Consider the following 27,058-nt stretch of genomic DNA (forward strand, 5'->3'; position numbering starts at 1 on the left):
TAACATAAAAATCTAAAGTGTTTGTTTGTTTGTTTGTTTGTTTGTTTTCAGAATACTACAGGAAAGTAAAGTCTACTCTTAAAAACAGTGCTTGACCACAAAGTCTGGCCTAACTGTACTCAGAGCTGGACGTGGGAGGAGGCAGAGATGCTTCCCTTCTTCACACCAGGGACCACTCTCCTTTCACCTCCCTAGTCACTTGTCCTCCTGCTGAGCCACAGACTTGGCCTGGCCTTTTGTCCCATATCCTGCATTTGTGAGGGAATCATCTCCCAGTCAAGGCCTTCCTATTTGTAAACTTCCCTGAGAACCATGGAACTAACCAAAATTATAAATGCCTTATTAAGTACTCCTTCCATTTGATGAATGTCAATATTGCAACATTCTGGATATAATTTAAAAGCATAACAACTCTTGATTTCATTTTACATATCAAAGTCAGGTCTTCTTTTTTGCTGGTGTAAGTCTACCTACAAGTACGCTTATGCTGGCAAGGAACATAGCCCATCAATTTTATATTGTATACAAGTCAAGCACTTGAAATGAGCATGAAACCTGCTAGCTAAATGGAAAGCTCACCCTTTTTCATATATTTTCAAGGTTACTCTACCACATCATCCACACGGAATATGTACGTTTCCTTTCTCTTGTGTTAGTGTTCAGAGAAGAAAAAATGGGACCTTATTCTAATCTTAAATATTGGATAACCAATGCTTAAATATTGAATAACCAATTTGTGCCAAGAAATCGTAAAGTTTGAGTTCGGTACATCGCCGTACCATGAAAATTTTAAAAGCTCCCTTCCAATATGCTGCTCTTTTAGAGGTACCAAGCACCACAACATATTTACCTTCCTGTGCAGCACCACTGTAGGAAGTCACACAGAAATAAGTTGCAAAAACACCATTCATTTCCACACAGTTAATATAACAAGTCACTATAGAATACAGATTTGTAATGGAGCCTGTAGCTGTTCTGAACATGTTTTCAGAGAGAAATACTGATGTATTTGAGTACTCCAGCATCTGAGGTGACACTTTATCAAAAGAGAAAAGACACTACGGATTCCAAATTTGTTATTCCATATAAATGCAGTGGTTAATTAAGTTACCTTTGACAATTTCATTACCTTTCTAATCATGCTTGAGTACTATTCAAAATTTTGAATGGAGCAGGTTCACAACTGAAAATAGAGATTCATACATATATAAGCAAATTAATTACTTGAAATTACTATGTTGCAACTCTTAGGGCTGTGCCATTTTTTTTTAGAAATAATCAGGTACTGAAAATCCATGACAGTATTTATGAATTTCAAAAGTTTAGCAATTTGTACAAAATGTGAGGTGGCTTTCTCCCAGTTGTTTTTCTGAAAACATTCCAGTTATCCAGTCAGAGAGAAGCAATGTGATCATCACATGCCAGGAATTATGAATAACAAATAGCAGTTGTGGTATACAGTTGCAAACAACCCTTCCTGTAAAAATTGTTCACTCAAACTTCTTGGTGAATGCTTATGCATGTTATATACATTTACAGATGTCAAGGATGACTCACTTTTGACTTGTGAATAAAGAAACAAGACTAAATTAATCTTGTTTCCAATTCACTTAATAAAATTAAACCCCGCCAAAGTACTTCAGTTTGATTTATAAAGCTCTTAGGGTACAATTTCTGTAAGACAGTTGCCCAAGATACTACCTCTTTCCTGCAGCATCATCACAGAAGGAGATACTACATGGCATTCTGGAGTCATTTTACCTTCTTTTTTCAATCTATGGAAATGTTTTAAAATTATATGTGTGAATCCTATCTTTGGGAAATATGACTCAATGCCCTTAGCAAACAAATAAGCAATAAAATGAATACAAAATATTACAGACTTTGGTAATGATATGGAAATTTACATTTGGGCACCTTGATTATCTGCTCATAGCAATGTAGTAAACCCATGTCTCAATTACAATAAAAGTTAACGTCAAATGAAAAGTACTGTGTAGACTATTGAATCTGCACAAATTGTTCTCACGGAAATGGCACTAGTTGTCTTTCATGCTGTTCACAATAAACAAATTTCTTATCTGACCTGGAATCACGAGACTCTTATAGCAGTAAATATTATACTTAGTATATGTTATACAGTAGTAAATATTATTTATAAATATCTGTAATAGTAAACATTATACATGTCCTATGCATTTGTGGGATTATGACTTGAAGCTCTCTGTTTATACTTGGCAACATTCCTTATGCTTATATATATTCTACAAAGTTTGAGATCTATACCTTTGAACAGCTTACTGAAGTAAAACAAAATAGAAAGATAAAGGTCAATGAAAATATTACTTTTCTAATGCTTTCTAAAACACAATGCCAAGTATAAAAATGGCTGAGGTGTTAGATGAAAATTAATTTAGACAGTTTGTGTTTGTTCATCCTGAAATATCACTCCAAGCCTTACAAAGCACACCCAGATGACTGGTATCTTCCTTCATACATCTACTTTCAGGTCAATACTGCCGGGAACAAATTATAAGGAGCCTTGCCAAGAGCTTATCACACAACAAACTGTCTGAAATAGCCTATAAAAAATATTTGTAAAGGGATTCAGAGATACATAGTAAAGATTCTTATATACCTGCGGGGTGGGGAGGGGGTGGAAACAGTAATGGCAAGAAAGCTATTTCTTCTGGCTAAAATTTGAGATATGTGTAGAAAACCTGGAGTGCCCACATATTTTGGTTGCCTTTCTCTAAAAATAGTTGGCATGACTGCAGGTTGATTTTAAGGTTAAGAACACTGTACTCAGGGTAACAGATCACCTTAGGACCCCATGCACAGTCCCCTGCCAGCTCCATCCCTTTGGGGCCATGCAGAAAGGTCCAGCAGCTGGGCAGGTGGACCAGGTTCAACCATTCAGTGTTCCTGGCACTATCACATCACTGTGCATGGAAGCTTGCCCATCGGAGTCTAAGGAAGCACATCTATCCCAAGCACCATGGGAAAGTGTAGTAGATGTTTTGTCAGTTCTCCACAAGCAAAGAAAGTGTTATATTTGTGCCACTAAACACAAAAGCTACTTACCATTATTTTAAGGCAGTGGCCAAACAGTTTAGTTCAAGCAATAAAACACAATTAAAAATCTTAGAAATAATATTTTTTTTCTCCTCAGACAGTGTATATAGATTTGGCAGCTGCCCTCTCAACACTCCTCTCGTTGTACCTAGTAGCTGTCCAGCCTTTTCAATTTCAGCAAGTTACAAGTTTTCATACCATTAAGCCAAAAACAATACTTAGTCAGCAGCAAGAAACTATAAGGAAACTTCATTCATATGCTGAAGTACAGCACCTCATTTAGCAAAGTTGTGACAATACCTTATAAGTCTTCTTTCAGACTACATCCTATTAATAGCAATGAATTAATACTGAGCTATTAGAGAAATTGTCAAACCATTATAGAAAGAATAAAATCTCTGCTTGTACCAGTAAGAACATCTCTACTGAAGCCAATGGATCTGGCCCTTATGGCACAGGAAGCGTGGCCCTCCTTATTTGTAAACTGTATGTTGTCATGCACTACTGAAAGATCTCAGACATAAACTTGAGGGTGAAGGCTGCTGTACTAATCCAGCTGGAAGAAAGAAATAAAGCAAAAACCAGAAAACACAATTGTATGCCATGTGACTAAGCCCAAATAATTCACACTTTTAGAGACTGTTGTTTACTTTTAGTTGGTTGGTTGTTGTCTTTTTTTACTTACTGCTTTATATGTTCTCTTTTGTCCAGCATGTTTTCTGATTTGTTCTCCATTAGGCCCAGTTTCAACATGCATGGAATAGATAATGTCAAAGAAATCTTCTACCACGGCTACCCGCCGTAAAGACAGCTTCTCATCTACACCTACTCCATCCTGAAAAGAAAAAAAAAAGAAAGGAAAAAGTAAGGAGGAGAGGAGGAATAAGTAAGTGGTGATAATCATGAGACACATTCTCCTCTTTCAGCAAGGAGTTAAAGACCCTTCCTCTGAGATCTGAAGGTCACCCAGACATGTCTGTGAATGACAGAAATAGTAAGGTAAAAAAGTTGTATGATCAGAAGGATCATATGACACTATCCCTTGCAAACAGTCCATTTTGCCAAGGCAGGGCATTTGGTTTCTTGACAGAAAGTGATCTTCCATTATTTCAAAAATGATACAAAAAGTATCCATGCTTGTTTCTCGAAATGCACAAACAACATTCAAAGGCAGAAGCAGTCCCAGTCGTGGCATGGAAATGCGTTATATGGCTGCTAATAAGAATGCAACAGCTCTTTCATCCTCTTATTCCCCTCCCAGTAAATCTGTACCTAGCATTTCATAAAGGTATTTAATAAAAGGTTTTAATTCACAGGTGACAGAGCTGACTGTAATTATGAATACAAAGGAAGTTGTTATAAACAATTTACCCCCAGAAAACCTGCTTGAAAATATACTGCCTGAAGACATACCACAATAAGAGGAAAAGAAAGAGATTTCTAAAATTTGTGCTTTTGTACACAAATGTCAGATTGGAATGAGTGACAGAAAAGTGAGGACATCTACCAACTGATTTCCATAACTGACAGTGCCGTGGTAGCTAAAGACTTCTAAATAGAAAGAGTCCCCAGTGGCTCTGAAATTAATCAGCGCAGTTCAATTTGGACCATCCATATGAGGGTTTTTTGTTTTACAGCTGTCTATGGATTCAATTCTAATGAAGGGGAAAGAATTGGGAATCTTGTTTTTCCAGGGCAAGCAGCTATGAAGCAGGCTGTATTTCGCAGTACAAAATAAGTTTGTGAGGAAAAAGTGAGAATGGCCAATTCACTTGCAATCCAACTCAGTCTTTGAATTTAGACCTCAGGAAGCAACAGTGTCACCTGGCCTTCATGGAGAGGCTCCCATCCCATGAGCAGTCCCTAAAATTTCATTAACCATCTGCATGAAAATTCTGTGGCATCATGGCATGTTCAGATATCAGCATCAGTAAGAATTTGTTTGGTATTACCCACTGCTGTTGTGTGTTATTAAAATAATAATAATAATAATAATCTTTAGAGATGGGGCAACAGATTTTTGCAGTTTTAACCTTTAGGGAAAATCACACATGATCTCTGCAGGGGGACCCATCCTCAATCATTATTTTCTCAACACCCAAACGGCTTGGTGGGATCCCTAATGATTTCAAACACTCTTATTATGACAGTGTTATCTCTCGCCACTCTCAGAACACTCAGAAGTTTATAGTGTTGATTAACTGATAAAGATTTAATCTGTTTATTACTAATGAGTTTTGTTTTAGGAAATTTCCTACAGGGGAGCTCTCTTTTTAATTAAAGAGAAATGCATTACAATGATATTAATTTAAAACCTGAGATGCTACATCAGCAGAACTGACACATACAAACATTAAGAACACATTCAAAGAAGAACCTCAAAAAGAAAACTCTTTTTGCTGCTATTGGTGGCCATACTGTCCAGTGTTTTTTTCGTAGTCCCAGCTGTCCCCTCACTGGACACTGAGATCCAAAGGCAGGTAGACATGACGTGGCTGTGTTCTTCAAGTGTGTTCTCCTTTCAGCATAAAATAGTAAGCATGACTACTACTTTCAAAAATACAAGGAAATAAAATTTGCACAACCTTATGTCATGCCTTCTAATTGAAATGCCAGAAAATGAATAAAAACTTCGGAAATCTTGTCAGTCAAAGAGGGTAGGAAAAAATGATGTACACTGAGTGGAAACTCCTTCAGGGTAAGACAGAATTATTACTTAGCAACTATACTCCTAACTTCACCATAAGGATATCTGGTTGGGCCTGGGCAATGAGTAAGTCAGGCTTCACTCCACATGGTGCTGCATAAGGTGATAAGGCAGACCCTGTTTCAGAAAACAGTGCTTAAAAGGTGCTGAACTGCTGCAAGTAAGCTGTGAAGTATATCTGGCACAATGCAATGCTCTGCAGAGACGTAAGCTTTAACTGCAGAAGCAATACACCAGATGAGTAACTTGAATGAGAATGAGATAGCTATTTACTAAGACTTTTGATATCCCAGTACTGACATCCCAGCAAAGAAAAAGCTGGGCAAATGATACAACCCCAAATCTCCATTTAAACTATAATGTCTCTGAAGTGGATGCAGTTGTATTACTTTCCTACCACGTGCCATTACACTACACTTTTATCCTGAAATTGCTATTTGATAAAGGCATTAACAAAGCAGTTCTACTTTTTAAGCTGGCTTTGGGTAAAATTTTCACAGTGCCTAAGGGGACATTTTTTAGCCTCAACTAAGTCTAAAAAGAGATGAATGAGGGAATACATGATAATGCTATTCAGATGTCTGAAAGGCTATGAAATGTCCACAAGGGACAGGACAAGTAATAGGCTTAGACACGGCAAGGGAGATTTATATTACACATTATGAAAAACTTACTATAAACCGTGGATAGTCAAGTACAGTAACAGTTTGCCTGGGGAGGTTGTGGGATCTCTGTCACAGGAGAATTTTGAGACCAGGTTAGACAAGTATCTGTCAGGGACAGTTTGAGTAAATCCTCTCTTGGATAGACCAGATATTAATTGAGTCCCTTCTTGATAACTCCATGACAGAGAAACTCAAAGACCATGTCAAAGCAACTTGGCTACTAACATCTCTAAGAGCGCAAGAAGGATATTTATAAATCACTGGGGTATTATAAGGCATTTTTTTCATCATGGTAAGAGCCCAAGTCCCACTTTCAAAAATGACCTTAAGGATAGAATCCTCACTGAATGTTTCTCTTCAAAATTGGTCTTAGACTCTTAAATCTTGTAGGTTGACTGTCATCACATTTGTTTTAGCCATCACAGAGGTATGCCCCTATTCTAAGTCAGTTCGAAAGATTTCTCTTTGGTTATCCGTGTAGCAGGCACTGCCAAAATGCAACTCATCCTTGTAAGAGCAAGAATGCTTTCAGTATCTACCAGTGAAAAAGTTACTTTATTTTACTCTTTGCATTGCAGGTTTTCCTTGTTTTTATCTTTATTCATTCATCTTCCTATGTGCTTAGGATACAAATAATGTTTCTTTTCCTTTTCCTTTTCAGCCTAAAAATTGCATTTGCACTCTGAGATTAAAGTTGTTCGTTTGTTTCTAGTTATCGACATAAAGAATACGTTTCTGGACAGAATTGATCTTTACTGATAGTTGTTCACCTCTCACTAAGGATCCACTGCTAAGGATCCCTTTGAACAGTGGTGCTTGAGGAGAGAGTCAGTCTCCTTTACTGAGGTGGAACCTGCAGGGCTAGCAAGAGTAAAGAAGAGGAAAAAGCTTGCCAGTGATGCAAACATATAAAACTCTTAGTGCAAACTACAAAAACGTCTATTAAATAAAAGGCCGTCATTTGGGGCAGTTACTTTGCAGAGGATTTAACACAAGCCTTTAAAATTAAAGCCACCAAAACAAAAGTGCTTGTAGTTTCTTGCTTGGGAATACCTGGCACCATCTCATGTTGAAGATTTTGTGGGGGAAATAGGTCTCATAAAACCTCCTCTTGTTTCATGAATGAATATAACTATTGGCATCTTTACAGTGTTTGAAAAATCTTCCTATAAACACATGATAAAGGAAATGGAAAATAAAAGTAAGGCTTGGTTGGTGGTTCTATAAAAACATGCAGATCTATAAAAACCTCTTGTAAAAACATCAAAGCAGAAGCATCTACAAATCATTAAGGGTAGATGGAAATAACAATCAAGCTAAATATTTAATTACATTACGTAATCACATACAAATGTAAGACTCCTTTGAATGCTGCAATATTTGTGTAACCTTTTCTGACACATACCGCTTTAGATTACAGAAGAGTTAAAGCACAACCATGCCATCACACCTCTGCTGCCTAGTATCACGTTTTTCTGTCTTTCATATGCATTTCACTGTACCCTGAGTGCACTATATATCCTTACAAAACGTTCTGCGTATAACACAGCCCTCCTTGTTAGCCTATACATAATGAACTCCTGACATGGATTGTATGCAGGTATTTCATTCCTTTTGAAAGGAACACAGAAAAATTTTGTATCATAAGCATTAGAGAAACCAGTAGTTTATGTGTAACATAATCCTTATATATCTGTCTGCAGAAATAGTTAAATGATCACACTTGAAAATCCCATTATTTGTTACTGCCTTATCTGCTTGCTCAGTAACTGTAAAAAATATTAATATTTAAGAAGAGTGATGACCATTTAAGAATGTCTCTTGCTCCCATAGAACGAACAAATCTATTTCATCAGCACACTGATTTGAATTCTCAGGTTATTAGTATATCCATTCGAATATCTAACTCTCCTGTCAATGCAGCATAAATCTACAATAGATCAAAAATATTAGCATTTGCTAGCTGTTATTAAGTGGTGTAAAATAAATAAATTGATCATTTCTATCCAGTTCCTAATGGAAGGTGTCTATAAGAGCAAAAGGGGTATTTATTATTTTGAAATGTATTGTTTCTGCTACTCGTATATGATCCATTTGAACAGCTAGTCTCATCTTCTACCAGCAGATGGAGACAAGAAAAATCAAAGTTACATTAAGGCAGATGTACACCATTTCCACCTGACAAATCCTCTATCTGGAACTTTTAGAGCAATAACCCCACAAAGAATAAACCTAAAAGCTTGGATGTGACATTATCAAGTCAAACTTCACTGTGGAAATAAATCTTAAAAATTGAAAAGAATCAAGTGAAGTAAATGGCAAATTAATATATCATTTGAGATGAGAGACTAAAACTAACAATAGACACAAAGTTTACAATTTTCTTCTGAACAGAAATTTATGGAAGCTTTAGGTGGAAAAAAAAGGCCTCTGCTGTCCGGATGGGGAAGCTTAAGAGACCCAATAAACAGTAACAGACCGAATCAGTTCTGAGCAGAAAGTCCCTTACTCCTTTGTCTCTTGGACTGGTCCAGATGATGGGAAAACACCAAGCAAAATCTCTGTCAACAGACCATAACACAGGAAGTGCTGAGTGCCAAATAAATGTAAAAGATCTCACTTGAAAGGACTGTCTTACTGTGAAGTTTTAGGTGAGGTCATCTTTTTGATATGAATTGTTAGCTCTATTAAATTAAGCTGTAGCAATTACAGATAATGGATTGTGAAAACCAGCTTGCCAAACAGCAAAAGGAAGGTCTGTCACCTTTATTTCCTTGAAATGTAGTAACATGGGAAAGGGAATGATTTCATGACAGACAGGGTACCTCCAGAGGTATCTTCAGAAGCCCCTTTGGCATGAACAGGATAATAACCTGGCCAATGTCTCTGAGATAATATTTAAAGCTCTTTCCATATTGGAGATGGACAGAAACTTTTCTTTTTCCTCTGTCTTGAGAGAATTATGGATGGACAAGCAGACCAGGTTAGGCTGCAGACTACTCTTCATAGTTAAGAGATACTTCTTAGCTAAGGTCTGGATGTTGTTTTGCCTCAGCACACTAACACTTGATTTTTTTATTTCTTCTTAGATTTTAAACATTCACACAACCATTCTGAACAAAAATGAGTCACAAGACAGGCCACATTTGACTATTTGTTAAGTCTGTTGATCCAGGCTAACCAAACACCATGAGTGATATCTATATAAGCAAGCAGAGCAGCACAAGTGGAGCAGATCTGTAAAGCAAAGCAGTTGATACCAAGGAGCTGATGCCATCCTGCATGGTATTTCGGGCTAGCTTTAGTCTGGTCCCTGGCTTTGGACACCCACCTCTGGTTGAAATCCAGTAGGTGCCCATGTGTTAAAATGCCAGTTTTCTTTCACTGAAAGTATCCAGTTCATGCACTGAAAAAGCACTGGAGGTGAAACAAAGCACAGTAAGCGAGTGTGGTCAGGAGACCTGTTTCAAGTGCATGTTCCTTTTCCAAACCAAAACCCAGTGCAGATGCAGCCACAGCTTTGTTAATATAACTAGCATTTTTCACACGTGCACACTGTGATGAACATTACCCAATAGATGAGGAAGTCACTTACATATCTAACTCAGGGCACACACTGCCCTGGTGTGACTGGGGAGAGCAGAAGAAAGGAAGAAACTGAACAACACATGTTCTGACATGGAGGCCGTATTTGCCACGTTACTCCATCTACCTGCCTCCTATCCAGCAAATTCCTGCCTGCTTAGCCTGCTGAAATGACAGATGATGACTTCATCACTAGATGCAGTCTTATTACAGCTTGCCTCTTTTACTTTTCTTTGTTTTCTGACAGAGAAAGCAATTTAATGCTGTATTCTGTCTACAGAACTATCTGGAGTTGGTAATTTAATATAGGAACAATAAACCCATATGCATCATTTTTAGTGAAAAGTATGGAAAATTTCCAATGAAACCAAAGCTAGAACTGTACAGAAAGAAAGGAAGAGCGCAACACCTCCAGGAAGACTGCTGTTTGCACTTTTGGTGATTCCTAACACCGGGAAAACAAATTAACTCAGCAAATTGCATTTTTAGTGATTAATTTGAATTTAGCTATAATTCACCAATGAATTCTTCATTTTAAAAAAGCTTATAGAGGGGAATTCCTGATCTTACATTGCTTCCAATAGTTTGTCCAGAAGTCTATATTTAAAACGGCAAAGTGACAACTATTTCTTTTTTTTTTTTTAATATATAATATTTACCAGATTGTATTATTTCCTGTTCTTTGAACGATGCTGTCCGTTTCCTAGGGGGTTAGTTTTCTATTAGAGCTAATTAAGTTTTGTCTTTGAATTTATTTATTTATTTATTTATTTATTTAATATTCATTACAGTTCGGGAAACATTCAGTAGATTTCACTTGCCCTTTTCAAACCCGCTGTTTTGTAAGCAGCTGAGAGGTAGTACACTTAACTAGGACAGTAAGGATAACCAAACAGAGGAGGAGTGGAACATAGCCAAATATCATCTGAACTTTTTGCTTGAGCTCACATTCATGATCAAAGATTTAATGCACTTATTCCCTCTTGGTGATTCATTAGAGGACTAATGAGGAACAGAATTTTCTATAATTGTGTGATTTCTAAGAAATGGCACTTTTTAAGCTTAAAAAACAGCCAAGACTTCAGTTCTACCATCTAACATGATGAAAGTGTGTGAAAATTTGTCCTATTACAATAATCTGTCATTCCTTGACTGAAAGTAAAACTGAACATACAGGTAATTGTTAGGATAGCTATAAAATATGATTTCTCCTTACAAAGCAACACAAAAAAAAAGTTCAAATAAGTTACTCTGAGTAGTAATTTTTTTGTATCTCTTCAATTGTACTAAAAAAAAATGTAAATATATCATCAGGTTAAAGCCCCAAAACAGAAGGACAGCAAGTCAGCAAAGCAGAAGTGACCATGAGTTGTACAAATACTGAAATGACAGTCTCTTTAAACACTTTTTCATGTGCTTGTGCTCTTCTTAATTTTATGTAATAATCTTATCAGCCAAACTGTAAACAGTGACTTCAAGACTTTTACAGAGGAGATAGCAATGCTAAGCTAAAAGCTTAACAAGGTAACTGCCTTCTCAGTCTTACAGGTAAGCTGGAAGGGTCAGCTGCTACTGGTGGATATTTTGAAGACAGGGGACTTCAGCTCCCCGGTCTAACAGTTCAGCACATTGCATACTAATTTCCATGAAACTTTGTTTCTAAAAGTTACTAGAAATGGCAATACATGCAAAATTTAGTTTTATTTTTGTCTTGAAGCAGTTCTTTGCATCTATATAGCACTTCCGTGAAAATTATAAAAATTGTTTGTCCCAGATAAGTTTACCAGGATCACATAAACAACTAATTCTCTTCTAATATTTTTTTGACTTTAGGGGATATTAAAATTAATGGGGTTTGGTCCTAGATTGGTCCTGTTTGATATGTTTTGTTTTTATTTTTCTAAACTACAATCTCTGGCATTGTCATCAGCTCAGCAAAATAAATTGTAAAGCTACTAACCGAATATTAACTCTTAACATTCCTTTGATGTTTCCAAAATCGCATAATTATATTTTAAAATGTGCTACAGGTATTCAAGCAGTAGGGGAATGCAATGTAGATCTATAATGCCACCTTTTTTCAGACTGATGAAATGCAACTAGTGTATGCCAAAAGTAACCTAACACTGAAGTGAAGTTTAAATGATGAGAACTCATTACCCAAAAGTGCTGGCTCTGAAATTAAATGTGTATTTTTGAATTATACTCCAAATACTCACAACAGTGTGATACACGGGTATTCCCAGGGGGAGCTTTTTTAATAAATAATGTAATATATATGTGCCAAGGGTTACATACTAGAATCAGGTTCCAGGCGGATACCACACCACAGATCAACATTGCTTAGTGACAAAACTTAAAATAATAATAATAATAAAGTGCTTTAAAAGCCTGGCTAATTTGTAAAATAGTCAAAAAAGTCAGGGGAATGAGATGGATCAGAAGACTGCTAATAGGATATAGTGTTATTGTGTCTGGACCTCTGGGTTCAACTCCAGCAAGGGCTTTTGTCCCTTAAACTTGCTTCCACCTGCTATGTACTGCAAGGAATAACCCTGGGGTGGCAGGGAGATGAAGTGTGTGACCTAATCTCTCCCATCTATGTTTCTGCAACAGCTGTTCACTTGCTTATACAAAATGAGTTCATGGTCTCAGCGCAGCTCCCAGAGGACAGCTGTCTCCATCACCAAAACCACTGCTACAACAGACCATTAGGTGCCATTAATTGGTAACCTCATTAGCAACATCAGTAAAGGCACTGGGGATCAGATTTCAGCTGCACTGGTGCTGCACAGGCAGCTTATGGTAGGGATGGATGAGAAAACATTAGCGGCTTTGCATCACCCACACAAAACCTTGGTTCTGGTACAACCCAGGTGCCGATTCAGCAAGTTCATTCGCAAGGCACAGCACAGAATAGAGAGAGCTGTCCCCAGCCCCAGTGCCTAAGGCGACAGGAGCCTCCAGCATACATTGTGCTCCACACAGGGGCTGTTGCTCTCTTTGCATAGCCAATACACTGCCCACACTGGGAGAAAGCTGCTTGCTGGTGGGGAGCACAGAGATATTTCTGAGGTGGGAATTTCCTGGAGTACAAGCTAACAGTCTCTACTGGAGGTGCCTCTAGATTTCTGCAAGGACTAATGGACAGGGATTACGAAGGGCTTGCTGTAATTACGCAGGTAGCGTTACCTGATCAGCGATACAGGCCTTTGCTCACTCAGCTGTCAGGTTAGTGCAAAACTGAATTCACAGGGCTGTGCATGACACACTATTTCTGTCTGCACACAGCTTTAGCAGTACTGATGTTACAGCCCTGATGAGCTAGGAGCACAAGCAAGGAACTGTAGGGAGAATTAGGCTCCCACCAGGTCTGAAACAGAAGTAGCAAATGTCATGTCAGATATTGGCAATAAGTCTTCAGTGTAGCCAGCAAATGTCGTGAACAAATATCTAACAATGATTTTCAGGAAAATTCATTATGAGGGTTGCAAAAGTTATCGCTCCAAAAATGCATTTATAAAACTCTACTCCTACGTCAGACCCGAGGGAGGGCTTGTGCACTCAAAAGTGCACATCAAACTAAATTAGTTGGTAAACAGACAATATTGCCTTTTTTATAATAGTTGTTAATGTGTGTGCGTTTGTGTGTGCAGATCAGATTTTACAAAATGAAATGACCTCAGCAGACTTATATGGGGCTCTATAACAACTTATTTGTAGGCTTGATCTTCAATTAAATTACTTTTGTCTAATTCCATTTTTTTTTCACTCTTACAACAGCATTTTTCTCTCCTGGGTAACCTAGGCAGGAGCAGGTGCCAGATGCAATCCTTACATTTCTGTGAGGAAGCACTGCTGCAGACAGATCGTTTACACCAATTTTTCTCCTTTTTTTCCTCCTCCATTCCCTAACTGTAAACAAAACCAACAGCATGAAGAGGCCAATCCTTGCCAGCAGAAGCAAGTTTTGAAAAACACTGCGCAGCCATATGTTCAGCCCTGACCAGCACGATCGTTAGGAGGCTGACATCTGCAGATGGAGGGTTCATATCACCATTCAGCAGAAACATGCTGCTACTGTACACTGAAGTCAATGTTAGCCAGACTTTGCTCAGGATAAATGCTCAGCACTGGCCTGCAATATCACCATGCTGATTAATTTTTGCTACAGCGACACACACAAAATATGCATCTAAAAAGAATCTAAGAAAAAATGGTGGCAGTGACTGAAAAATGGAGCCTTTACAACCCCTTTTGGTAATCCTCTTTATAAAGAACATTCTTCTGTATCAAATGCTATCTTGAAGCTGTTTTTGTGATAGAAAACACTTGCCAATGATGAACCTTCACGAAAGCCCACCAAATTCTCTTTGGCCGGTAGGGTTATGCACTAGGAGAATACAACCACATAAAATGGTCTCCCTAACTTCTTTCAAGACTCAGCAGACTTAATTTTTCTCCAAATAAACTCTTTCAACCATTTTTTCAATAATCACTATAAGAATATAAATCTTCCTCGCCTTACTTAATGCCCTTCTGAAAGCAGTGAGATTACTTAATGTTTGTGGGAGTGATATTGGTTCTTCTTAGAGAAGCAGTAATATAAAATGCATTTTCCCCACTACTTTTTGCTGTTTCTCCCCCTTGTTCTTCTCTTAGTCTAGCTGCAGCTCCTCATGCACTCCAAACACTATTTTTCAGGGCTTAAACAGATTTATGGTCAGCAATTTTCACAGGGACTGTGTGCATGTTCTCTCAGGCATGCTCAGGCACCACTCATCGGAGGGCCAGGAATCAAAAGCTGTGTCTGTTCTGCCACTGGCAATGAAATTCAGTGGGTTCGTGCTTGCTGTGTCCTTCCTTTGGGCCTTTACTCCAATCCAGTCCCCTTCTTCGAAAGCCTAGACTTGAAACGACATGTCTCTATATGAATTGTCCTGTGTATATTTTGCAACCTTATCTAATATGCACAAATATCATCAATTGTAAAAACAGGAGATTGACTGGAACTATTTTTCTTTATTTCCTTTGATTCTGAAATGAACGTACATCTCTGAACTGCAAATTCCTAGTAGAAAGGAGTTCAGTTACATGAATTTTACCCAGAACATTCCCTGCATAGAATCTGGAGCAACCCTAAACAGCAAACAGTTCAAAACATCAGTAATTGCAAATTGAAACCTTGAATTTGTAAATGCTGTTTTGCTGGGTAAAGAGTAGGTTTTTTCCTCTCATTTTTTTTTAGTGAAGATGAGGTCCTCTCCAAATCTGATCACTAATAATGTTGAGCACCATCCCTTTTCTTTTTTTAAGAGAATGAAAGAAACATATAGATAATGAAGGAAAACATTACTTCTTCAACAGTACTTCAAAAATAGATGTTTTGAACGAGTAGGTAACCAGATTTCCCCAACATTTGATGCATGATAGAAGATAGGAAATTGGAGTATTTGCAAGTTAAAGACTCCCTGTTAATCAAACGCTTGCAAGTCTCTGCCCTAATCTACGCATGCCCACGAATTTACTACCGTAAGTATTGCTTTGCATGCTAATGTTAGTATACGTAAAGCACACTTGATGAAAGAAAAGGAAATATGCAGATGAAATAGTCTGCTCTGTATAATTAAAGTTCATGATTATTCTTTCAAATCTGTAACAGTTAATATGCAAACTATAAGGATCTTCATAATTATTAGTACTGCTCTGTGCAACAAAACACAAACCCAGCACTATATTAACATTTTTTTCTTTGAGCATGTATCCATAACTGCACTTGCTCTCTTTATACAAAAAGAATAAAGTTATCAATTTCTCAGCTCTTTACCAGAACAGGAAGAAAAAGTTGAAACATAGCATTAGAATTCAATTATGTATTAAATACAGTATAATGATTATATTATTCATCAGGTTCACTAGAATTCAGTGCTCTGTCTCCTAATATCTTAGTTTAAGCTAGTCTGTTCAAACTGAAGCAAAACCATAATTCACCAATATTAAGTAACTTGCCCATTTTCTCGCTCCTCTGTGTATACTGGCTGTCTTAAGATAATGGGATACAGCTCTCGGATGTGTTCAATAATAATAATGATAATAATGTTTCTCTTCCTCTCATTATGTACACATGTTGTGTACAGCCTGACTGATTGATACGGCCATCCCTCCTAGAGCCGGCTGTAATTCGTGGTTTAGCTTGCAATGTGCTATGGGATTTCTTGAATTGAATAGTACTATACAAACTCAGGGATATTACAGATGAAAGAAAAATCATCTGGTCACTTAGCCCATTCCCCTACAGTACAGGGATTGTCTCCTACTGTTTACAATCTACTTTCTTCAGTCCTGTTTTAAATGTCTTTTCAGAGGTAACATTCATCACTTCATGTGAGAGGCAGTCTTACATACCAGCAGAGGTAAATGCAGAATTGTTGGCTGAGCCTACAACAACAGCCTGCTACAAAATGTTTGCAAACTGCTGTGCCACTATCCCTTAGTTATGTTCACTTGGAAGACAGACACTATACGAACACTCCCTAGGACTCATTCGGGGGAAGTCTCTGTGCCATACAAGATCACATCCACCGAGAAAGTCAGCAAGGGCCTCTCGGTGGCAGTGAGAAATCAGTGATCACCTCCCCAGGGCTCTGCCACAGCTCCCAATCCCTGCTGTGCCCCTGCAGTGGGAAAAAAAAAAAAAAAAAAAAAAAAAAAAAAAAAAAAAAAGCTTCCTTTGTAAAGGATCCAGAAAACTATTTCTTCTAGAATAATAACATTATTCAAAATCCCATTGAAGACTCACATTGATTTTAATATACTATGACTCAAACTCCCAAGTTGTTCTATTCTTTCTAAAATCTTGCTCTGTCTGCAAAGGACTAGGGACATGCTGTCAGCACTTTCAGCCTCTCAGCAAAGCTGATACAAATAAAGAGGGAGATCACAGTTTCACACCCGTGCTAGAGATGGCAAAGGGTTTAAGGCTTCAAATCTACATTACAAGGAGAGCCGTCATTTATTTTCGTCTTAGTGACAACATGAACGATAACATTTTTTATTCTGTAGAGCAAAATGTTATCAGGAATGGAATTTGAAAGTGAAACCTTTTGTTTCTTTCTGCATCAATTCAACATTAAACTTCATGTTCTGAGACACTGCTTTGCCTACAGAAAGCTGTAGCTTGCTTTCCTCACACCTTCACCTTCTCCTTCTATCAGGCTTGCTTCTTCCTGGACTACGTTTCCCAAGACACACTGCAGAAGGAGATCATGTGTATCCTGAAACATTTAGTAAAATCAAGGATGCCAGCGTAGTAGGAAATTTTGTATCACATCCCTCTCTTTGTAAATACATTGCGCCCACTCATTTGCTCGCACTTTATTGCAATCACTAACTTCAAATATCCTAAAAGGCTTTGCAGCACTTGCACCAACAGATGGAGTCAGCTGTGCGGACTGAATATGTACTGTATCTACATCACTTATGCCCTGTCTGCTCGAAGAAATACACTGTTACGTTACTGATGAATCACACCTGCTACCCAAGCCACATGCAAGGCCATTTCGCCCTCACTAAGAGAACTAAATGCAAAATCCTACATCTACAGTGGCCAAAGAAGCATGGGTCACCAAAAAGATGTTAAAAGACCACACAGACAAGCCCTGCTCTGCTCTTGCAAATAGCCTATTATGGTACTACATGTTGATTGCTACAGAATTTAAAAGGAAATGACACAGTAATTTCCCATCAAATCAAATCATTTCCAGCATAACTTTTCATTGGGGGTATTCTGCATGTATCCTGGCATTTGTTTTCTGGGGAGACATCAGGCACAGCTGCACGTCTGGTAAATATGTGTATTTGGTTTTTATCTATGCGTGTGTGTGAAATTAAATTCAATCTGATTCAATAATATGTTACTGGCATGGCAGGCTGCCTGTCCATTGCCTAAGAAAAGCGAACAGACCCTTGAGGTAGCTGTCAGCAGCTGGTACAATGCGTTTAGGATGGGGTTTCATTCTGTATCTGGGATTTTATCCCTTCTATCTATTTGCCAACATTTCCAATCCTGCTCAGTCATTTTTAACAGGAACCTGCCATCTGAAAGTACTTCACAACACAATGCCATCATTGCACTTTCTTTCTGCCAGGGTCAGGAATGCTTTCCCATCAGCTTTTTGACAAATATATTTTATGATTTCTGATATTTAAAAAAAAAAAAAAAGTCTTTCTAAAACTCCCTCACGTTTTGGATGATGAAGCAAAAAGGGCTGCTTCATTTAATTTTCTCCTGTTAGATCTTCCACTCAGCTGCTCCTTTTTCTATTTTTTTATTTGTTGTTGTTGTTTTGTTTTGTTTTGTTTTTTGGTTGGTTGGTTGGTTGGTTAGTTTGCTTTGCTTTTTTTCATTTTTGTTTTGTCTTTTTTTTTTTTTGTCTCCTTGTGTTTCTACTTCTAGGTCATGGCCATTCGTTTTCCACTCAGCATACCTGCCTCTGCTCTGATTATTCACCAAAATAAAATAAATAAATAAAACTATTAAGATGATACAGCATCCAGTCTAGTATCCTATTGTTTGTCTTCATCCTTTCTAGACATCAGTTATATTGGATTTCATGAGTTATTAGAGAAAAAGAACCATTATATTCATCTTGACTCTAATATTACGTATAACTCAAGCTGCATAAATTCTCTGAATTAATTCTTGTGTGCTATTGATGATGCAGGTATTGTAGCAATTTATTTGGATTTTTTGGTCCCTCACAAGTCAAGCTATTAGAACTACAGAGCCCAAGAAGTAAAGCAATGATGTTACTTTCATATTTAATCCTCCCATGCTCCCAGAGTTGCAGCAGAAGGAATTTGGTTGAGATGGCACCTGGGAAGCATGCTCTTCAACAAGTCATTTACCAGAGTGCTCTCCTTTTCCAGAGCCTTTCTGGATGCAGCAGCATAGTCATGCAACTTTTTTCAAATAATGCTTTTACAATCTGATTTGTAAACTTCAAAACCTGAAGCTTCTAGACTCTCCTATTATGAAGCTGAGCTTTATATAATTTAAGATGTATTCAGTGTTCCTATCTATGTAATTAAATTTTAGACTGTTTTTGTTAATTTGAACACTTTCTGATTTTTTTTTCAAAGAGCTTACTAAGCATTATGTTGAAAGAATTTGACTGAAGTTATATCCTTTGTTTTCTCATCTTTCATGCTGATGGCCTTTGTTTTAAGAATAATTATTTAACTTGTATTTGAAGCATTAAAAATTATTGAAATAGGGTAAGGAAAATCCTGAAATTGGTCTGAAAAATCTTCTGATTTAGGAAACAAACTGTTGGTTTCTAAGTATACAGGGTCCACTTGGGACTTCTGCAGACTTTAAAGTCAAATTTCCCTAACAGCAGCCTGCTGACCATTCATGGTTTACAAACCAACAGTATCAGTTTCTACTGATACCACAGTATCAGTAGAATTCTGGAACCACACTAACCACTAGCAGGTTATACACTCACCAGTCAAAAGATTGATAATGAAATACCCAGGGTCCTTGAGAGATTTTGAGAACTGACAGGAAGCTGTTGCTAAGATTGACAATCTCTTCTATACAGCTAGGAGGATTACTAAAAGATTTTTGCCTGTTTTCCTTTTTTCCTTTTTTTTTTTCTTTTTAACACAAAAGTAGAATTTTCACACAAGCATTTGACTGTAGATGGGATTTTTCAAAAAAAAAATGACAAACACCATGGGACTCACAAAGAAATTGTAACAGTTGATAACACTCCCTTTTTAAGCTATTTTAACAACTATAAAGGAAGAGAAAGCTTCCTGCTCTTTTGTACGTGAACATCTTTAGGATACAGATGGGGTTCTGTGGTTAGTCTCTCACAAAGGAATTCAATGTTATTTTCACGGGTAATGCTGTTATTGGTCAGGTGCTTTACTATCCTTTTAGGTCTCAGCTGTGCTCCATTGAAGACAATGGGAGTCCTCCAGCTGTATTTGATGACACACAAACCACCACTTATTGAAGCTGATAAAAAATAGTTTTTGTATACTACTGCTGGAAGAGAAACCGCTCTGGTACCCAGGGCTACGGCCATTCCTGCTACCCATCTCCTCTGGGCTGCCATCCAGCTGCATGGAGGAAGGGACTTGCAGAGGGGCAGACCTGACTTCAAACTGATTAATAACTGCACATCAGAGACTTGAGATCACATTTTCACATCTCAACCACATGCAAGCATTTTTATTGCCCGTAACAGCCCATTTAGCACCTCGAGGGCCATAAGTTCAGCAACACTACCCTTCAGCGATAGGTGTAACTCCATACTGCGCTATACACCATATAGCTATGTACACACTGTAAAAGACCACCAGGGTTTGTAGGCAAGAGGTGTCCCGAGTGCTGGTTTCGAGCAAAAGCAGCAAGCGAGGGCAAACACCAGCAGTGACAGTGGTGGAAGATTGTCACTCCCTGCACCTCTAGCCATGCCAACCACGGCACGTCACTGCTGACAGTGTGTATTTGTAGCTGCCGCGCCGCTGGGCAGCCCGACATCTGCCAGCAAGGTCTCATGTGGCATCGCGCCACGGTACGGTGGATTTACTAGGGGATGCGGGCCTTGTTGCCAAAGACAAGGGCTTCCCGAAATCAAACCGGGGGCCAACCCTGGATGTCTGGGGGTGCGAGGAGGAGAACCCCCCAGGGGCAGCCAGAGTCCCTCAGAACAGCCATCTGAGCTATTTTCCCTCAACCGCTCGGCTGCTGGCAGCTGGCCCCGCAGCTAACAGGCGGCAGGGGCCCAGCCACAACCCTTGGCTCTGTGGGATGGCGGCTGGGGCCCCGCTGGCACCCCACAGCAACCCACCGCCCCTAAGGAGCCCGGGGGGGGGCCGGCAGGCCGCGCTGCGGGCCCGGCGGGGGGGACGAGAGGCCGCCCAGGTGCAGCCGCAGCCCGTCGCCATGGGAACGGCGGGGAACGGGAGGGAGGGAGATGGCGGAGGGCGCCGCGGCCGTGCCCGCAGCTCCCCCCGCTGCTTGCCGCGAGTGGGCGTGAGGGGCGGGTGTGCGTGAGTGTGTGTGAGTGCGTGTCCCGGAGGTATTGCACTGTTACTATAGGAACCGGCGGGGAGAGGGGGGAGCGGTGGCGGGGCGGCCGCGCCCTCTCCCCGCTCCCCCTCCCCGTGCCCTCGATGCCAGCCCCGGCCCTGGATCCAGTCACGGAGCCGCGGAGGCACCGGGCCGGGGCGGGGGGGTGTAGGAAGGAGGAGGACGACGACGGCGACGAAGAGGAGGAAGAAAATGCCTCGCCCCAGCCCCGAGGGGCACCCGGGGTGGGGAGGGTGGGGGAGAAGAAGAAAAAAATAAATAATAAAATAATAATAATTAAAAAAAACCACCCTGTGGTGGTTGTTTACTGTACCATATGGCTGCAGGGGGAGGGGTGGAGGAAATGTCTGCCGGTTGCTGAACCGGTGCACTCATTATGTCCGATGGAGTCACAGTCACCCGCGTCGCGCCTCGCCTCGCCGGCACACAATATCAAAGCTTTCCCCCCAGTTTCCCCCAGCACACCAGCCCCAATTTGGGGCATGGTAACTCCTCCTCCCAGCCACCACCAGAGACAGATTTTGGGGTACAGCGTGCCCCAAAGCCCCAGAGGCTCGGCTTTGAGCATCACTGCGAGCTGCAGGGCCTCGCCAGGAGTGAGACACAGAGAGCTGGAGGCTCCAGGAGAGCGGGCACGCCAGGGGTACAAATGCTATCCCTTCCCCAAAGCCTGTGCCCCTCTCTGCCAAAACCCGAGCAGGTCTTTTCTTTGTGTGATGCATGGGCTGCAGCTCGGTTTTGAATCCACACTGCCATACATGAAACGTAAAAGGAAAATTAAAAAAAAAAATAAAATAAAATGCTGCCAGTATTTTTTTTCATTTTGTTTCGAGATGAAAAGCTGATCCATCTCAGGGCGTTGCAGAGGAGTGGGATGGGTCACAATGAGAAGTTCCTGCCATCAGTGCCACAGAGAGACCTGTGCTGAGGTACACTGTTTCTGTCATGAGGTAGCAGTTCGTTTCGGAGGCACACTGGGTGCATCCTGTCTCTGGAGAGCTTTCTCGGCCAGTGTCAGTGGAACGGCTTTGAAACGGCTTGTGCCTTTCCTCTCTGTGATTCATAAGATAGGTGCTGAACCTCTGTATTATTAGAGAGATAAAATCCACAAACTACGGTGTCTGAGAATAGGCAACTATACTGCTATCCATATTACCTTGTGAAATTGAAGTATTGATTTTTTTAAAGCATGGTTTGCTACTTAAAAGACCGATCCCGTTACTATTGTAGTCAGTGGGATTTTGATACTAATAGGAACAGTTTTTGCCTTTAAAATGGTCTATTTCACATTATTATGGTAATGTCATTCAGTAATTCTTAAAATCAGTCTTCCTGGTCTTGGACATTTGAAAACATTAAGGTACGAATTATTTCAGCTCAACTTATTCACCACATTTCTGCTCATGTCATGTCCAAAGTTTTGTTTAGATAAATAAGATAGATAACTTATTGCTCCAGATGGTTGTGGGTGGATTGAACCTAATAGGTTCTCCAGTTACATGTTTTTGAGTTCGTTTTTTTTTTTATATATATTTATTTTTTAATTCTGATTTTACAGAAGCCTACATTTAGAAACCCATTTGTAGATCTCCTCTTGTGCACAGCTTAGACTGCATTTGGTTGCTCACCAAAATAGCGTGCCTTCCAAAGAAAGATTAAAAATATTAAAATGCAGCCAGCACAGTGAGTGGTTCAGTTCAGTTACACAAATGTGCTGATCCTACTGCCCATAGATAATATACATTTGAATCTTGGCACCTGCCATTGGACTGGAATTCAGAATGAGAAACAGCAGGCCTTGACGTCTGGAAATAAAGGCAACATAAGGAAAAAGACTGTTCTGCGCCTATTAGTAAATAATAATCTCCAGCAGCAAAGGCAAATGACAAGGATTGAAGAAAATGTGTAGCTCTGCACACATCAGATAGATATTGGGCCTATTGTACAATGGTGAACATATTCACATTAGCATTGCGAGGAATAGCCAGCACCTATTCATTATTTGCCTATTTGGATAAAGACAAGCTTTTTAGAGTCTAGCAACATTCTGTTTAGCTACTTTCTGCTATATCATTTCTGTGATACTCATTAAATTAAATGTTGACTAATAAGATCCAATTTGAAATGAATACTGGGAAGGATACACAGAATTTGTTTTAAATTCTGCTGAAATGAAATTTCAGTGAAAAATGCAATAAAAAAAAAAGTAATCTGTTTCATCTTCCTCACATTTTCCAGGCAGTTTAAATTGTTAGGTGATTAGCATCTTAAGATTGTTCTGTATTTATAGGTGGCCAACAGGTATGCTTAGTTGCATAAATACTGGCTTTAAAGATCAGTAGTTGTCTTATTACCACATTAACAGGAAGCATTGTCCTTATTTTACCTGGTTTATTTCATTAGTTTTATTATTGTTATTGTGAAATTTGTAATATGCATTTTCCAGGCTGACTTTACTTTCCCCAGCCTCCACCTCTCCCAAAGCTGACTTACTTTCATTAGGATGAGCTCACAGGGAGCTATTAAGTGAAAGTTTGTTTATCTGCTATTTGCTTTACCACTTTACCACATTTGTTCTCTCATCTCGCTTTTCTTTCAGTCTTATTAGAAGCAGCTCTTCTCTAATGTAAATATAGTTCAAAGAGACACAGAAAAGGGAAAGAGATCTGAATTCTCCCCATAGTACATATCCTAATGCAAAATCCATAGAAACGGGAGAATATTTAAAAACAAGCAAACTACCTCAAAAGCGTGACTGAAGATAAGCATATGGGTTGCATATGTTTAGCTGGGCAGGGGAAAAGATGAGAGATACGCAATTGTAATGTACTTAAATATATGGAGAGTTTAAAGGACTAAGATCAGGCTCTCTCCCTGAACAGTCAGAATATGAGGATTTCTGCAGTGGAGAACTGTCTGGGGTGATGAGCACAGCCCCAGCATTGCAGAAGGCTGTATCACAACCAAGAAGGTGGGGGCAGCTTGCTTCTACCAGTATTTACAGCTGGCATTGGCCTTGCTGGAAATAAGCTTTTCTATGTACTTTTATAAGCTTTATAAACACATTTATACATTTATCAAGCACTGGTCTATGATGTTGGAATATGTTATAGCATAAAGAGCTAGCAGGTATAGGTAAATTATTCTTTACAAGTGGAGGAACTTTATTTGAGCATATCCTATTGCAAGCCCAGCCACTGTCACTCAGTCAAGCAGTATGGACTGGCCAGGGCATTGAGCACTAAGGGCAGGTGCTTTTTGGGTGGGTTCCTTCCCTGGGTACCAGCCATTATAAAGCCTAAGCATCACTGAACAAGTGCATTGTGCCTTTGAAACAGGGGCATCATCTTTGTGCTAAAAAATATGTTTCACAGGCCTTCTGCTTGTCATGTCCCACAAGGGGATTTTATCCCATGCCATTTAGGATGACAGAATTGGTCCTTCATAGCTTTTGGATTTAACCAGCTTGACTCCTTCTAGCTTCCTACAGCTACAGTTTTTCAGCACTTTTGTAGGTCTGGTAGGTCACTCTTTGGATCCACCAGACAAATTGCTAATTCACTTTGAATATTTTCATATAGCCTTCTACTCTGAGCATTGTTTATTTGCCTGCTTTCAAATTACAGCAAACATGATAAAAGCAAATTTGTCAAAATTTTTCAAGTTTGTATATCTGAAAATTTTCCTGACTTAACATTTATTAAGAATCAAATTTATAAAAAAATAAATAAATATCAGGCAATTACCTGTAAATTTATTAACGTTCAAAGGTAAATAGCAGAGAAGGCACAGTTCATTAGAATTCTATTAATTAACATGTTCTACTAACTGCTACTAATAAAATTTGACCTGATCTCTCCTATTTCAGAATGTTTTTTGTTTATTTATTTTAACACAGTTTTTGAAAGCAGCTCTTTTGGTTCAAGTTGAAAATGTAGGATTCAAGTAGGAATACAGGCAAAAGAATATTTTCATTTCCACTGTTTCCTCAATGTCCACTATATCTCGCCAAAATTGGGTTGATTTGAAGAGAATAACATTAGAATTTGCTATATAGAAGGGCAATAAAAAAAGAAAGGAAGTAGTTTTATTTTAACCAGACTTAGTTTTAGAACTAGCTTAATTTCTATTGTTTTATTATTTGCTTTGGCGTAAACATAACTCCCTGACAGCTCGCCGTATGCTAAACCTATTTCTCAGTTACACCAAAACAATGATAACCAGGCGTTTTGCACTGGTGGAACAAAGTGGAGGATTTGTGTAGGTTTTCCAAAAAAAGTGTCACAGTCCAATGAGTTTCCAATATACATCTCTTTGAGAAGTTCTGGTTTTTGCTGACGCATCCATGCAGAACTTACTACTCTGTCTCCTTGTAGGATAGTCCCAAATTGAGACAAAAAGGGGTAACTAGAACAGGGTCTGTCTGAACTACAGGTTTTAAATGGATGCCTGGCATTGGAATAGAGTATTCAGTAAAAGAAGGCTGAGCTGTTTGCTCACTCCAGACAGAGTTCTTCAGTATTATGGCAACCATGGCTTTGGGGCTTTACTGAACTCTCAGGATAAAAAAGATAAAGGTTATCAAAAGATGTCATTAAAATATATATATGTGACTGTGTAGATTAAGGGAGAAGAGAATGAGTTACATACTTTATTTCCTTCCACAGTTGCATCTTGAGACTTGCAGTGGGACGAGTCACCTAATTAGATTTTTGCCATTCTTACTGGTCAGGCTGGTCAAAAGCAAAATCTTTCAGAAATTTTATTGACCTGAATGAGCCAATTCCTCTCATATTTGCAATTAATTCTCTAATAATTCTGCTTTCTTTTTTTCCTTCCCTTTTTCTTCCCACCACAGTAAGAGTTTGCTCATAATTGCAACAAGAACCAACAAAAAAATGCTTGCACAAGTAGGCAAAAATATGGAGGTGAAATCAGCATGTCCCTTCTCATCACAAGTAGAGTAAATGGGAAAATGGAGATGGTTGATTGCAAACTTTCCATGTAAATCACTGCAATCTCATGCACTGATCCACATAGGATAGTGCTGGAGCTCTGAAACTTGACCATCTCCTTCCTTCTCCCAGGATAGTAATATCCCTACAGCAACGAGCCATAGAAAATGCTACTGTCAAAGTGACCAACAAACCATCTAGTCCGTCTCCAAGGGAGTCCGTAAAAGATGATTCAGAGCAATCAGCAAATAAACAAATAAATCCCTAAGCAAAATATGATACATCTAATTGCATTGTACAATAATAACCAAATTATTTTCCTCTCCTAGCGTCAACCAACATAAGAAAACATACCTAAAACTTACTAATACAACTAGACATGAATTAAGAGCAGAAAGGTTGAGACCACCAGCAATACTAAAATTCAGTACAAAGGGGAAGGGCATGGGAAAATGCTGGGATTTCACCGCACTCTACGGGTCTTTCCTTATGTTGACCGTATGGGCTGGAATGTGACTAACCCCAATAAACGCTGTATGGGACCGTGCACAGAGAGCTGCTGCAAAAATAACACCAGGTAACTGCAAGGTGCTTTGCTGCAGGTAAGTGTCATCAGCAGTGCCGGTGCTCCCAGGGGAACAGAGGAAGAAGGGCAGGAACATGACCTTGTCCTCACTTCTGCTGGGGTCAGCAAAGCTGAACGGACATAAAGAGCATACTGCATCCTTACAAGAATCATGGAGCTATCACCCTCTTGTAAAATCCTTGGAAGAGATTTTGGCTGAAGCGGTCAGAGTTTCTCCTGAGGCTGCAATGACCTTCCAACCCCAATACTAAAAGCTATAAAACAATGGCCTAGCCTTGAATTTCCCTTTTAAGATAGTTGTCAAAAAATCTTACTAGAATGGAATAGGATTAAAAGTGGTGGGTGCAGAATTTTCTTTCTGTTCTTCATCAGTGTTTA

The 27,058-nt window shown here is 39.2% G+C and overlaps 1 protein-coding gene across 1 annotated transcript in view; it reads right to left on the reverse strand.

The window, feature by feature from the left end:
* Window positions 1-27,058, reverse strand: part of NOL4 (nucleolar protein 4) — a 189,580-nt gene that overhangs the window by 153,101 nt on the left and 9,421 nt on the right. Inside the window, 1 exon segment of the mRNA XM_040550310.1 lies at window positions 3,761-3,910. Coding sequence (XP_040406244.1) covers window positions 3,761-3,910 — 150 coding nt within the window.

The sequence above is a fragment of the Cygnus olor genome, chromosome 2 (genome assembly GCF_009769625.2).
Source record: "Cygnus olor isolate bCygOlo1 chromosome 2, bCygOlo1.pri.v2, whole genome shotgun sequence".
In the NCBI taxonomy this organism is placed as follows: Eukaryota; Metazoa; Chordata; class Aves; order Anseriformes; family Anatidae; genus Cygnus; species Cygnus olor.